Source organism: Carcharodon carcharias, chromosome 27, assembly GCF_017639515.1.
Source record: "Carcharodon carcharias isolate sCarCar2 chromosome 27, sCarCar2.pri, whole genome shotgun sequence".
Taxonomy (NCBI): domain Eukaryota; kingdom Metazoa; phylum Chordata; class Chondrichthyes; order Lamniformes; family Lamnidae; genus Carcharodon; species Carcharodon carcharias.
The window spans coordinates 13,495,726-13,511,654 of NC_054493.1; the positions used below are offsets into that span (position 1 = coordinate 13,495,726).

The following is a 15,929-nucleotide window of genomic DNA, read 5'->3' on the forward strand; positions in this document are numbered from 1 at the left end:
GGTGGAAAGAGGTAGTGAATCCCTTCCCACACTGTGAGCAGGTGAACGGCCTCTCCCCTGTGTGAACACGCTGGTGTGTCAGCAGGCTGGATGATTGAGTGAATCCCTTCCCACACTGAGAGCAGGTGAACGGCCTCTCCCCTGTGTGAACTCGCTGGTGTGTCAACAAGGTTAATGAGGTAGTGAATCCCTTCCCACACATGGAGCAGGTGAATGGCCTCTCCCCAGTATGAATGTGCTGATGCTTCAGCAGGTCGGATGACTGAGTGAATCCCTTCCCGCACTCGGAGCAGGTAAATGGTCTCTCCCCAGTGTGAATTCACTGGTGTACAGTGAGTTGAGATGATCGCCTGAACCCAGTCCTGCATTGAGAACACCTGAATGGTCTCTCGTCAGTGTGAACACGTTGATGGTTCATCAGTTCCCAGGATCTTTTACAGCACTTCCCGCAGTCCAAGCATTTAAAAGGTCTCTCTTCACTGTGAACCCGCTGGTGTCTCAGCAGGTTGGATGAAAGAGTAAATCCCTTCCCACACATGGAGCAGGTGAACGGCCTCTCCCCAGTGTGACTGCGCTGATGCTTTTCCAGCTCAGCTGGGGATTTGAATCCCATCCCACAGTCCCCACACTTCCATGGTTTATCCCCAGTGTTACTGCACTTGTGTTTTGACAGGCCAGACGATTGCCTGAAACCTCGTCCACACACAGAACACGTGTACTGTTTCTCCCCACTGTGAACGGTGCTTTTTTCTTCCATGTTCAAAATCCAATGATACTCAAGTTCCGATCACCTGGACGACTTGCTCAGATTCTGATGTGATGTTTGGTTTGAGTTTCCTGACTGCAAATCCTCCTCTTCTCATACCCTGTGAAATTGATTTAAAACAGAAAAAAGGGAGTGAGAGAGAACCCACAAAAACATAAAGGAAGGTTGTGAAACTGAGCTGAATGAATCTGGTTATTTGTGGAATTTACACAAGGAAAAAGTGACCATGAAAACTGCTGGATTGTCATAAAAACCCAACTGGTTCACTAATGTCCTTCAGGGAAGGGAACCAGAAACCCAGACTGGGTCTACACAAGACTCTGGTCTCCATAGGAGGAGAGAGAGGTGGGAGATGCAGGCGGTGAAGAAATGTTTTATACATCTACAACTCATCCAGGAATTTCACAGAATCCCCAGAGCCTCAACCACCACCACCTAGAAGGACCAGGGTAACAAGTGTCAGTGAACAGCATCACCTCCAACTCACACACTATCCAGTCTGACATCCAGTACAGGATGAGCAGAAATTTCCTCATTTAAATATTGGGAAGAGGGAAGCCATTGTCTTCAGTCCCCACAACAAACTCCACCCCCTAACCACTGACTCCATCCCTCTCTCTTGCAGCTCTCTGGGCCTGAACCAGACTGTTCACAATCTTGTTGTCATATTTCAGGCCAAGCTGAATTTCTGACTACAAATCACTAAAACCACCCATTTCCACCTCAGTAACATCACCCAGCTGTGTCCCTGCCTCACTTAATCTGCTGTGAAACTCATCCATTCCTTTGTTCCCTCTAAACTGGACGATTCAACTATGCGTCTTGTCGACCTCCCAGATTCAACACAATGGAAACTGGAGTTCATTCAAAATGGCTGCTTGTCCTTACTCACACCAAATCTTGTTCACCATTATCCCTGTGCTCTCTGATCTAGATGGTGGTAATTTCCAGTCTTACAGCGTTCGAGGATTATCTGAGATCATCGAATTCTGGCCCACCCCCGGCTCCAATTCCTCCCGTATGTCCACAATCTCCTCCAGCCTCCTGAGCTGCCTGTTCCACCCCAGTCCCTCTCCACCAGCTGCACTGAGCCTGCTCTGAGCACAGCCCAGTCCCCACACCGGCGCTCTGGGTTCCTGTTCTCATTGATGGGGCTTTCTGACCCATGAGGCATTCTGGGTAATCCAGCTGCCATTGAGTCCAATCAGTAAACAGGCAATTTTTTTCCCAGTTGGTAAAACATAAGTTCCATGGACAAGGGGGATATTGGATGGGAAGCACAATGAAAGGTTCAGATACTTTATTGAATACTCACAGCATAAGCACATTAATCTGATCGGAGATCACTTCAACACGAGCAGCCAGCGGAGTGGAGCATCTTGAGATTCCTCTCCCTTTCCAGTCAGTATTTACAGGAGCTGGGACATGGAAAAGAGTCTCAGTAAAATCTAGGATTTATTTGTTCACTGTTTTAAAATGGGTCTGGGCTCACACTCGAAGTTTGTGCAGCCTGTGACTCCCTGGGATTATTAATCCTCCCCCTCCAGACCCTTTGGGCTCTGTATTGTTGGACTCAATTGTTTTTCAATGTCCTCCTGGCCTTGATGTACCTGATCCAATAAAAACCCTCCTTACATCACACAGGGAACAGCTTTAGACATGTTCTGACTTTTCACCACAATCTTATTCTGCTGAATGATCTCACTGACCGTTCCCTTTCTCTCGATCAGTCCGTCCACCATCTCTTTTCTGGATTTCACTCCTTCTTGTTGTTCCAGGATTTCATCTCACTGCCTTTTATTTCTTTTACTGAAGATTCCTGTCCATTGCTGCCTCACAGCCTCATCCTGTTCCCACATATTCTCCATGTCTGAGTGCTTCCCAGCGGCTTTGCCAGCCGTGGCCCCTATTCCAGCCCAGTCACTGATCCCTCTCTTCCCTCCACCCTTTTTACTGGTGTCACTATCACAGGGACGATTTCTGTGTTTTCCCAAAACTGCCTTAACATCGGGGTCCTGGCTACTGGTTGGTCATAGTCCACCCATCTCTCTCCCTGCATTCTGACTTATGAAAACCTTGGATAATTCCCTTATCATCCGAACATCAAGGTCCTTGTAGATGGGATGACATAACCTTGGGGATGGGTGTGTGGTATTCAGGGCATGTATTACAGGAATTATTTTAAATCTTGTATCATTATATAAGCTTTGTGATTACGGGTGATGATTATACCATTTGTGGGACCAATTTCCTATGGCAGAACAGATTAAGGGGTAGTTAGGGAAACATCCATAAATAGAGGTACTGAGTACAAAAACAGGCAAGTGCACCAACAGAGAGTTGTTCTGATCTGGAAATCTCTCCCTGAAAAGGTGCTGGAACCTGATTCTATGTTTAGACTCCACCTGCTTGTCCTAGATTCTCCAACCAGTGGAAATAGTTCCTCTCTATCTATCCTGTCAGTTCCAATTAATATCCCAAAAACTTTGATCAAATCACCTCTTAATCTTTGAAATTCTAGGGATTACAACCCTCACAGTGAGGTGATGTATTTTAGCAGGAGGAATAGGGAGGGGAAGATATAATTCATGGCACAGATCTAAAGAATGTGAATGGACAGACGGACCTGGGACTGCATGTGCTTTGATCTCTGAAGGTGACAGGATGTATTAAGAGAGAAGTTAGCACAGTAGATTGAATCTTGAGCTACATAAATAGTGGTATTGAGAACAAAAACAGGGAAGTTGTGCTGAATCTTTATAAAGCTTTGGTTAGGCCGGAATTCAAGAATTGCATTCAGTTCTGATCACCTCAGTTTAGGAAGGGTGTAAAGGTCCTTGAGAAAGGTGCAGAGGAGATTTACCAGAATGGTTCCTGCGAATGAGGTTGAGGGGAGATTGGTAGAGGTGTACAAGATTATGACAGGTTTAGATAAGGTGGGCAAAGAAAAGCTGCCCAGAACTGTGTGACTGAGCTGTTGTGTCAATAAATGGGATAACCGGGAGAATCCATTTCCACATTCAGCTGGTGAATATTTTGTAGTGAGATTTTACTCATGAGTTTCCAGTTCAGACAAGGATCCAAAACTCTTCTGGTAATGAGACCCACACTCTTAACACTATCCAATTAAATAAAAGCAAAATACGGCAGATGCTGGAAATCTGAATTAGTAACAACAAAAAATAGTTAACACATCTGCTAACATTTTTGGAGAGGGAGGCATAGTTTACATTTCAGGTCTATAACTTTTCATCCTAACTGCACCACATCAGTTCATAGACCTGAAACGTTAACTCTGTTTATCAATCTCCAGATGCTGCCAGATATGCTGAATATTTCCAGCGTTTTCCGTTTTATCTCCGGTTAAGGAAATTGCTGCTGAACTGCGCATTAGATTTATTACTGACTAATTTATATTTATTTTTGACCTTGGCAAATGGAAATTCTTCCACTTATCAACCCTGTAAAAACACTTTTGTTATCTTAAATTCCTTGATCAGGTCACCCCTCACTCACTTTTCCAGGGAAAACATTTCCACCCTGTTCAATCTTTCTTGGTAGGTATAATCTTTCAGTTACAGCAATACTCCAGTAAGTTATTCTTGCATCTTCTCCCGTCCTTATAATATGGAATCCTGGGCTAATCTGAGCAGCAAACTCACCATTGTCCCCAAATGCCTGTATGTTGCAGCATTTTAGTCATTTCCCCATTAGCTGAATAAAAGTTTAGATGGGGTGAGCAGATCCAGCGAGCCAATCTGTAACACTATGGTGTCTCGACTCCTTACAGTGAAGCAGTTGGCCATTTCACTCTTAATTCTTCAATTATGACATGTAGAATAGCGTGTCTGAGAATGACAAGATTTGAGCATGGTGACAGTAGGTCAGATTAAGTTCAGTTAATGAGTGATGAACAGTAATAAGGGGAACTTGCAATTAATGTGCACCTTCATTGTGCATTTTCCAGATTAAAATGAATTGATCTCTGCCTTGAGTATAATCATAAGCAGCAATCAGACGAGTGACCAAGTAATCGTGTATTTTTGGTGTGTTAGTTAAAACATGAATGTTGGTCCCACTGCACCAGGAGACCTCCCATGTGGACAGTATGTGGAGCTGAAAACTCTTGTGTTCATTTAGAACCTTTCACACCCTCAGAACAGTGGGGGATGGGGGAGGCAGTTGCATTGTGACGGGACTAGTAATCCAGAGACCTAGGGTAATGCTCTGGGAACCTGGGTTCAAATCCCACCAAAGTAGATGGTGGAATTTGAATTCAATTAAAATCTGGAATTAAAAGTCCAATGACAACCATGAAACCATTGTTCATTGTCGTAAAAACCTGTCTGGTTCATTGAAGCCCTTAAGGGGAAGGAAATCTGCCGTCCTTACCTGGTCTGGCCTACCTGTGACTCCAGACCCACAGCAAGGTGGTTGACTCTTAAATGCCCTCCAAAATGGCTAGAAAGCAACTTAGTTGTATTAAAACCACTAAAAACAAGTCAGCATTTTGGCGTACCTATATCACATGGATTGCAGTAGTTCAAGCAGCTCACCACCACCTTCTCAAGGGCAATGAGGGATGAGCAATAAATCCCACACACATCACATGAATGAATAAAAAAATGTATCAATAATCAGGACACTATTACATTAATAATCAAAATTCTATCAATAATGAAGATAATGAATCAATAATGAAGATCCTCAATGCTAGGGTTCCTATTATATTAATGATCAGAGTCCAATTACTTTAAGATTCAGGATCCCAACACATTAATAATCAGGATATTATTGCACTGATAGTTGATGCAATAGGCACCAAACAATCAGGATCTTATTATATAAATTATATAAATACTAATAATCAGGATTCTATTATATTAATAATCAGAATCTAATTACATTAATTACATGGTTCCTACTGCATTAATAATCAGCTGCCTATTGCTTCAATTATGATAGAAAAGTAGGTTGGAGAGTAAGTTGTGAAGAGGACATAAGGAGGCTACAAAGAGACACGGATAGGTTAAGTGAGTGGGCAAAGAACTGGCAAATGGAGTATAATGTGGGCAAATGTGGAATTGACCATTTTGGTAGGAAGAATAAAAGAGAAGCATATTACATAAATGGTGAGAGATTGCAGAGCTCTGAGATTCAGAGGGATCTGGGTGTCCCAGCGCAGGAATCACAAAAGGCTAGTATGCAGGTACAGCAAGTAATTGGGGAAGCTAATAGAATGTTATCATTTACTGTGAGGGGAATTGAATACAAAAGTAGGAAGGTTATACTTCATTGTACAGGACACTGGTGAGATCATATCTGGAGTACTGTGTATAGTATTGATCTCCTTATTTAAGGTAGAATCTAAATGCTTTATAAGCAGTTCAGGGAAGGTTTACAAAACTAATACCAGGAATAGGCGAGTTGTATTATGAGGAAAGACTGGACAGGCTAGGCTTGTATCTGCTAGAGTTTAGTCGAGTAAGAGGCAAGTTGATTGAAGCATATAAGATGTTGAGGGGTCTTGACAGGGTGGCTGTGGAGAGGATGATTCGTCTTGTCAAGAACTGGGGGTCACTGTTTAAAAATAAGGGGCCACCCATTTAAGATGAGAAGAATTTTTTTTCTCTCAGAGGGTTGAGAGTCTTTGGGACTCCCTTCCTCAAAAGAAAGTGGAAGCAGAGTCTTTGAATGTTTTCAAGGGGAGGTAGATATATTCTTTATAAATAGTGGGTTGAAAGAATATCTGGCGTAGGCGAGAGGTTACAGTCAGAGCAGCCATGAGTCATTGATTGGTGGAGCAGACTCGAAGGGCCGAGTGGCCTATTCCTGCTCCAAACCCAAGCACAAAGACTTGGGTGTATATATGCATAGATCATTGAAGGAAGCAGGGCAGGTGGAGAGAGCAGTTAATCAAGCATATAGCACCCTGGGCTTTATTAACAAGGGTATAGAACACAAGAGCAGGGAGGTTATGCTGAATTTATATAAGACACTCGTTAGACCTCAGCTGGAATACTGTGTACAGTTCTGGGCACCATATTATAGGAAAGATTGATTGCTTAGCAAGCAGAAAGGCTCCCGGCAAGGAAGAAATTCCACCTGAACTGCTCAAGCATGGAAAGTCCCATCTACTGCCTCACCTTCATGATCTCCATCTTCTCGGTTGGAATGTAGGATCCATTCCACAGGACACGTGTGATGCAAGGATCATCACAATAAACAAGAACAAGGGTGACAGAGGAGATTTCAGCACCTACAGGGACATCTCACTCCCTCACGTCACTGGGAAGACCTGTGCTGGGTTATGCTTAGAGACTTCATCCACTTGCAGACCAAGTACATCCAGAAGCACGGTACAGTTTCTGTGCTTCTGGAGAGTGAGAGATGTCTGTCTCACAGGAATACAGCTCACAGTAGTGTTCAACCCAGCGAGACATTTGTTTACTTCCACTGGTGAGTACTTCACCGAATGCTGATTTCACGGGGTTAACTTTGGTGATGGTTGGACCATGTGCCTTTGACCCCATCATCCAAAGCACGGAGGTTTCTATTGGCACAGGCAGTTTGGATTTCTTGACATAGGCTGATCCAGTGTTTATTTACACAGGATCTCCCTGTATTTTGCACAACTGTCGTGGCTACTTTCAAGTTATGCAGTGCTCTTGCTGTTGGGTCTCAAACCAGTCTCTGTTGTGGGTTCCACCTTTACCAAATGTTGCTGCTGCTGGGTCAGAAATGATTGAACTCAGCGACTACCAAGCTTCATCAATATCAATGAAAGCAAAATACTGCGGATACTGGAGATCTGAAACAAAAACAGAAAGTGCTTGAAAAACTCAGCAGGTCTGGCAGCATCTGTGGAGACAAAAGCACAATTAATGTTTTGAGTTCAACAGCCATATTCAACTCAAAGCGTTAACTCTGTTTCCCTCTCCATGGATGCTACCAGACCTGCTGAGGTTTTCAAGCATTTTCTCCTTGTGTTTAATCAATATCAATGTTGATTGATGATGCTTTTATTGATGACCCTGTAAAATATTTTACTGTTGTGTTTAATGTTCCTTATTAATTTAATTTCATAAAGAAGGTGTAACTGAAGAAGAATGTGGAAGTCAGTAAGAATTGTCAGCAAAGATTAATCAGCACTTTCTTATTGGAGATGTTAATCAGTGGAACCTTTCAGACACTGAATTGTAGATTTTACACCAAACATCAATTTAGGATTGAAGTAAAAGTTCATAATTTTATTACAAATGAGTTTGTGTTGAGAGATCTTGAGGATTAAGGGGAAAGATCACAGGTTGTATGTTTAAAAAGCGATACTGCAGCCCTGAAAATCAGCAACATCTGCAGAATATTAAACTTCAGTCACTTATAGGGGTTGTAAACATCAGCAGAAACAAACCAAATCCTGGATGAGATTAGCAGCAACAATAGCAGCAAAATCCAACCCCTGTAATCACTTATGAATTTGCTGATGTGTCAGCAGGTGGGATGACCGAGTGTATCCCTTCCCACACACGGAGCACGTGAATGGCCTCTCCCCAGAATGAGTACGTTCATGTAACAGCAGGCTAAAGGACTGAATGAATCCCTTCCCACACACGGTGCAGGTGAACGGCCTCTCCCCAGTGTGAGTGCGTTGGTGTGCAGTGAGGCTGGATGACTGTCTGAAGCTCTTTCTACAGTAGGTGCAGCTGAATGGTTTCTCCTCAGTGTGAATTCGCTGGTGTGTCAGAAGGCTGGATGAATGAGTGAATCCCTTTCCACACACAGAACAGGCGAACGGCCTCTCCCCAGTGTGAACTCGCTTGTGTGCATTGAGGTCGGATGAACATCTGAACCTCCTTCCACAGTGAGAGCAGCTGAACGGCCTCTCCCCAGTGTGAATTCGCTGGTGTAACTGCAGGCTGAATGACCGCGTGAATCCCTTCCCACACATGGAGCAGCTGAAGGGTCTCTCCCCATGTGAATTTGCTGGTGTGCCATGAGGCAGGTTGACTTAGTAAATCCCTTCCCACACATAGAGCAGGTGAACGGCCTCTCCCCGGTGTGAATGCGTCGATGAGCTTCCAGCCGGGAAGGATAATAAAATCACTTCCCACAGTCCCCACATTTCCAAGGTTTCCCCATGGTGTGCTATCTGGCCTTTGTGTCTTCCCAAGTTGGACGATCAGTTGAAGCCTCATCCACACAGAAAATACATGTATGGTTTCTCCCCACTGTGAATGGTGTGATGTTTTTTGTTAACTGGTTAAAGCTCTTTCCACAGTCAGTGCACTGGAACACTCTCACTCCAGCTGAAATATTCTCCCACAGACAGAGCAGCGAAACATTTCTCCTTCCACATTCAAAGGCTGATGATTTTCAGGTCCTGATGAATGGAAAGACTCAGTTAAATCTTGATGTGAAGTTTTGATTTGAGTTTCCCGTCTATAAATCCTCCCCTTCAAATATTCTGTAAAAGGAATTTCGAGAATTCTTAATTGTAAGTCCAGGATAGAAATTCAAAACAATTCTAGTTTCTATGGAACATTTCTTCCTCTCTTGTTCCCCCAAAGCTGTAAATCCCGGTCCCACACACTCTCCCTCCTCCCTGGGCTGAAATCCAAACCCATCTCACCATCTCCACCATTTCTTTCCTCCAATCCCGGTTTTCTCCCTCCCTCTCCTCTGCCTGGGTTCAGTTCTCCAGATCCTGTCTGCAGACTGACAATAAAATCAATGAGTCTTATTGGGGGTTTGGGGCCTCCAGCGGGTGTTTCTGAATCCTCCCCGCCCACCTCCCAGGGTTTCCTTCCTTCCCACAGATCAGATTCCTCATTGATCTGAGCCCAAAGTGTAACCTCTTATTTATTGTCCCCCCTCCCCCATCCCCCATCCTCTGATGTGAACCATCCTCCACTCGCTGACCCAGGATGGCGGCCGTTAACCTGGGCCTGTTTCCGGGAGGGAGAAGCCCCGCAGCTGCAAACCAGGAACTGACAATTATTCCTCAGGGTTTGCTGATCCACAAAGTGTTTCCAAATCCTCCCACCCACCGCCTCGCTCTGACTCCGCTTCTCCGGGACAAACAGGCGCCTCTTTCCGCAAAGCCATCGATCGCATTGCGCATGCTCCAGACTCTTGCGTACTGTTGACCAGCTCCGTCAGCCGCAGCGCGCATGCTCCAGCTCTTAATGTCCGGCTGATTGACGGCAGCTCCGGACCAATAAGAAGAGGAGCAGCTGCTCCCCCAACTAATCGGAATGAATGAGTGGCGGGGCTGAGCCTGGATCTCCCTCATTGGCTGAAACTCTGCATCATATTGAAAGCTGATTTGTCTGAAACTCCTGGAAAAAAACTGTTATTTTCTGTTTGTGGCTTTAAACAGATGTAATTCTATGGATGTGGAGCAAATACTTCAACATATTTAAGTGAAATGTGGCAACATGATGAAACAATGTACAAATAATTCAAGGGCTGACTTCAAGGTATCACTGGGCAGCCAGGTGAGTCCCTGGTTTCAATAAATGAACCGACAGAAGGGTTAGGACAGGATTGGGAGAAGGTTAAAACTGTTATCATTCAGACAAACACAGACTAAAAAAAAGGAAAAAAACTGATCTCAAAGACAATCTCTTGTAGTATATGTGGACGGGTGTGCTGAATCAGGTATAAAGCAGTTAAATGAGGTACGTTGAACAATTATATTAAAATCTGGAACATAGATGGTGACTAGGTGGGCAGATTTTAATCAATGATGAAGTGCAACATCAAAGGTTATTGCAGAAAATAAAAGCTCATGGTGCAGGGGTAACATATTGGCAAGGATAGAAGATTGGCTAGCTAACAGGAAGCAGGGATTTGGCATAAATGGGTATTTTTCTGGTTGGCAGGATGTGATGATTTGTGTGCCATGGGGATCAGTGCTGGGCCCCCAACTTTTTACGAGTTATATAAATGACTTGGATGAATGGACTCCCTTTTGTGGGAGAATCTAGAACTAGGAGTCACTGTTTAAAAATAAGGGGTCGCTCATTTAAGTCAGAGATGAGGAGAATTTTTTCTTCCCTTGGAGGAACTCCCTTTCTCAAAAGGAGGTGGAAGCAGAGTCTTTGAATATTTTTAAGGCAGAGCTAGATAGATTCTTGATGTACAAGGAGTGAAAGGTTATCGGGGGTAGGTAGGAATATGGACTTGAGGTTACAGTCTTTTCGTGATCTTATTGAATGGCGGATCAGGCTCGAGGGACCAAGTGGTCTACTTCTGCTCCTAATTCATATGTTCATATGTACTCCAGGGAGCCTAAAAATCTGATTGACAATATTTCAGAACTGATTACTGTGAAAGTAACAATCTCATTGTTCTCTGTTGGTATGATTGATGGAAGTACTTAAAATGGAGAACATAGACCTGTTGCTGGATGATGTATACAAGGTAATTGTGAACTATCTGAGGATAATAGTGAGGGGATTGGAAGCATCTAGAAAGCAGCAGACTCTTAATGTTGTTCCAAGAGGAGTGGGGTCTGCGTGTGTAAATGTGAGGTTTAAACAGCACTCACATACACAGACATGCATACACACACATACACACACACACACACACACACAGACATACATGGGGACACTTCCTGTATGATCAGGTGGACATTTTGCCTCATAACAACCAATCTAATTAACACGGGGAATAAGAACCACAATGTTCCAGAAATTCAAGTGAATTTTACCCTTCAGGCACTGCAAGCAGTTATGGCTGTCCAATTCCACCCCTTTCTCTGAACTGTAAATCAATATTGAGCAACGTCTGGCAGAGAAGCAACAAAAAAACATTGAGAGCTTTATTGCCACCTTTGTGAACAGCCCCAGTGAGAGACAGTGTATAATACAGGACAACATCCCTAGATAATTGCAGCCACTACATAATACGTTAATTCTCCTTATACTGATGTTCTGCTTGATGAAGATAATTCTTAGATAGGCTATAAAAAGAAAGAACAAAATGGAAATGTTTGCACTATCAAAGAAATAATCTTCAAAGGGACAAAATGAAGAATATAGTTCAGCCTCGAGGTGGAGAATGTAGACAGAAGGAAGCCAGATGTGGAAGACACAAATTTGATAGGGTAGATACTGGGACGGTGTTTCCACTTTTGGGAGGGACTAGAACCAGGGGATACAGTTTAAGAATAAGAGGCTTCCTTTTGAGACTGAGATGAGGAGAAAAGTTTTCTCTTGAAGGGTTGCTGGAATGTGGAATTCTCTTCCCCAGAAAGCAGCGTAGGGTAGGTCATTGAATTTATTCAAGGCAGAGTTATGGATATTTTTGATAGACAAGGGATTCAAGGGTTACAGATGGCACACAGCAAAGTGGAATCGAGACACAACCAGATCAGCTGTGATCTTATTGAATGGCGGAGCAGACTCAAGTGGGATGTTGCAAGTGGGATCTGGAATGCACTACCTGAGAATGCGCTGGAGGCAGATTCAATGGAAGTCATCCAAAGAGAATTTGACAATTATCTAAAGTGAAAAAGTAACGCAGGGCTATGTGACAAAGATGGGGGAAGTGGGACTAAGTGAGTAACACATGCAGAGAGCTAGCACAGACAGGATTTTTCTATGTTGTAGCTTGGATATAAGGGAAATGCAGTGCTCCAATGCATGAGAGGCTGATTATTCCTTGTGCCCCGGTGCAGGAGTGGCTACGTTTTGGGCAGTGTGACCTGAGCATACAGAAAAAAGACTGAGGCCAATGAAAAGGTTCTCGGGGGTGAAAAAATGCTGGAGGGAGTGGGTTAATAAAACTGGGGAGCTGCAGGCTGCATGATCTTTGAATATGACCCCATCGCAATAATCAGTAAATAAATATATCTGATTAAATGAGGTGGTTTTGCATGTCATAATGCCTGTAAATACTTGCTGTAAAGGATGCGGACTCTCAGGAGGCTCCACACTACTGGCTGCTCGTGTGTAACTGATATCCTATCAGTGTAGTGTGCACCTGTATTTAATAAAGTGTCATAACCCCTCATTGTGCTTCGTGTCCAGTATCCTCCTCATCCGTGGATCTTCTATTTTGCCTACTGCGAAAAAATTTCCTGATCACTGAATCGTCCCTATGGCGGATTGTTTACCCAGAACACACTGCGCTGCAGAAAGTCCTCTATCAATGACTATAGGAGTCCAGTGTGCAGGTGCAGTGTGGGTGTGCGCTCTGAGCATGCTCAGTGTCAGTCATGGTGACAGAGTGAGGAGGAGCGGACGGTTCGGGAGGCGGGAGGAGATTGTGAGCACAGGGTAGGAATGGAAACCGGATAAACTTCTGGGATAGGCCCCAGGCCCCGTGTTTACCCCGCGGTGACAGGCCCGGGGGGAGGGAGCGATGGAGCCGGCGGCTGGACGGGGAGGATTTGGAAACACTTTGTGGATCCGCAAACCCTGAGGAATAATTGTCAGCTCCTGGTTTGCAGCTGCGGGGCTTCTCCCCCCGGGAACAGGCCCAGGTTAACGGCCGCCATCCTGGGTCAGCGAGTGGAGGATGGTTCACATCAGAGGATGGGGGAGGGGGGACAATAAATAAGAGGTTACACTTTGGGCTCAAATCAATGAGGAATCTGATCTGTGGGAAGGAAGGAAACCCTGGGAGGTGGGCGGGGAGGATTCAGAAACACCCGCTGGAGGCCCCAAACCCCCAATAAGAACCTGCAGGTCCCGTGTTTGTAGCTCCGGGACTTTTATGCTTTATGTGCGGCCATTTTGGTGAAGCGGGGCTTCAGGGTCCCAGTGACCAGGAGAGAAAATGATTGATTTTATTCACCTGTACAGAGTGGCTGGAGAACTGAATCGAGCCAGATTGCAGGGAGGGAAAAAACTGGGAGCTGAGGAAAGAAATGTTGGAGATGGTGTGATGGGTTCACATTTTAGTCCATGGAGGTGGAGTGTATATGGGATGTGGATTTACAGTTTTGGGGAACAAGAGGAAAATATATTCCATCAAGGGGAAGCAATGGTGTTGTGGTAATGTCACTGGACTAGTAATCCAAAGGCCCAAGGTAATGCTCTGGGGACATAGGTTCAAATCCCCTCACGTCAGCTGGTGGAATTTAAATTCAATTAATAAATCTGGAATTATAAGCTCGTCTCAGTGATGGTGACCATGAAACTGTCATTGAGCGTTGTAAAAACCCATTTGGTTCAGTAATGTCCTTTAGGAAATCTGCCTGGTCTGATCTACATGTAATTGACTCTGAAATGCCCTCTGAAATGGCTTAGCAAGCTATTCAGTTCAAGGGCAATCAGGAATGGGCAACAAATGCTGGCCTTCCCAGCGATGCCAACATCCCGAGAAAGAATATTTTAAAAAACTGGAATTGTCTACCCTGAATTTCTACAGCCTGCTTACACTTATAACAATTAATTTTGTAAACTCTTTTTGCAGATATTAGAAGATTTGTAGATGGAGAAATCTAAACAAGCATCTTGGTTTGAGTCACTTGATTATTGTGGACGTGAATATCATGAACCTTTGAATGTGGAAGGAGAAATGTTTGTTTCTTCTGTCTGTGGAAAAGATTTCAAACATCAGTGTGACTGGAAAAGTACCAATACACACACACACACACCCTAGTCAGAGTGTTCCAGTGAACTGACTGTGGAAAGAGCTTTAACCAGTTACACAGCCTGAAAAAATATCACACCATTCACAGTGGGGAGAAACCATATATTTGTTCTGTGTGTGGATGAGGCTTCAACTTATTGTCCAACCTGGAGAGACACAAGGACACCCACACCATGGAGAAACCGTGGAAATGTGCGGATTGTGGGAAAAGATTCAATTCATCATCCCAACTGGAAATCCATCGATGCATTCACACTGGGGAGAAACCATTCAGCTGTTCCGTGTGTGGGAAGGGATTTACTAAGACAACCTACCTGATGTTACACCAGAGAATTCACACTGAGGAGAGGCCCTTCAGCTGCTCCGTGCGTGGGGAGGGATTCACTCGGTCGTCCGGCCTTTGGACACACCAGCGAGTTCACACTGAGGAGAAGCCACTCACTGCGGAAAGAGTTTCGGGCAGTCGTCCACCCTTCACTGTGCACCAGGGCACTCACACTGGGGAGAAACCATTCACCTGCTCCGTGTGTGGGATGAAGTTTTCTCAGTCATTCGACCTGGTGAGAAACCAGCGACTTCACACTGGGAAGAGACCATTCACCTGCTCCCTGTGTGGGAAGGGATTCACTCGGTTATTCACCCTCCAGTCACATCACCGAATTCACACCGAGGAGAATCCATTCAGCTGCATTACATATGGAAAGAGTTTCAGGCAGTCATCCAACCTTCTGACTCACCAACGCACTCACACTGGGGAGAAACCTTTCACCTGCTCCTCATGTGAGAAAGCATTCACAAGGTCCTCCAGCTTGCTGAGACACCGGCAAATTCATCAGTGACTGCAGGGGTTGGATTCTGTTATTATTGCTGCTGTTAATCACATCCAGGATTGATAGTATTGTGGAATATTGTGCACAGTTTTGGTCGCCTTACCTAAGAAAGGATATACTTGCCATAGAGGGAGTGCAGCGAAGGTTCACCAGACTGATTCCTAGGATTGCAGGATTGCCGCATGAGGAGAGATTGGGCCGACTAGTCCTGTGTTCACTGGAGCTTAAAAGAACAAGAGGGGATCTATTTTAAACATAGAAAATTCTGACAGGGCTGGACAGACTGGATGCAGGGATGATGTTTCCTCTGGCTGGTGACGGGAAGGGGTGTGGGGGTGTGTTTAGAACAAGGGATCCATCTCAGGATACTGGGTAGAACATTTAGGACTGAGATGAGGAGAAATTTCTTCACTCAGTGCATGGTGAGCCTGTGGAATTCTCCGGCACAGAAAACTGTTGAAGCCGAGACATAGAATATATTAAAGAAGGAAATAAATAGATTTCTGGACTCTAAAGGTATCAAAGGGAATGCCGAGAGAGTGGGAGGATGGTGTTGAGATAAAGGATCAGCCATGATCATATTGGATGGCAGAGCAGGTTTGAGGGCCGAGTGACCTACTCCTGCTCCTATTTTCTATGTTTCCATATCACGTTTGTTCCTGCTTATGTTAACAACCCTTGTTACTGGCTGGAGTTTAACATTCTGGAGATGTCAATGATTTTCG

At 44.5% G+C, this 15,929-nt stretch overlaps 1 protein-coding gene across 1 annotated transcript; it reads left to right on the forward strand.

Annotated features, from left to right (window-relative positions):
- The first annotated feature begins 12,988 nt into the window (after nt 1-12,988).
- Nucleotides 12,989-15,337, forward strand: LOC121270437 (zinc finger protein 391-like). Its single transcript, XM_041175769.1, has 2 exons — nt 12,989-13,053; nt 14,195-15,337. Exon 2 carries the CDS (start codon nt 14,548-14,550, stop codon nt 15,211-15,213), a length of 666 nt encoding a protein of 221 aa, XP_041031703.1. The 5' UTR covers nt 12,989-13,053; nt 14,195-14,547; the 3' UTR covers nt 15,214-15,337.
- Nucleotides 15,338-15,929: the final 592 nt, after the last annotated feature.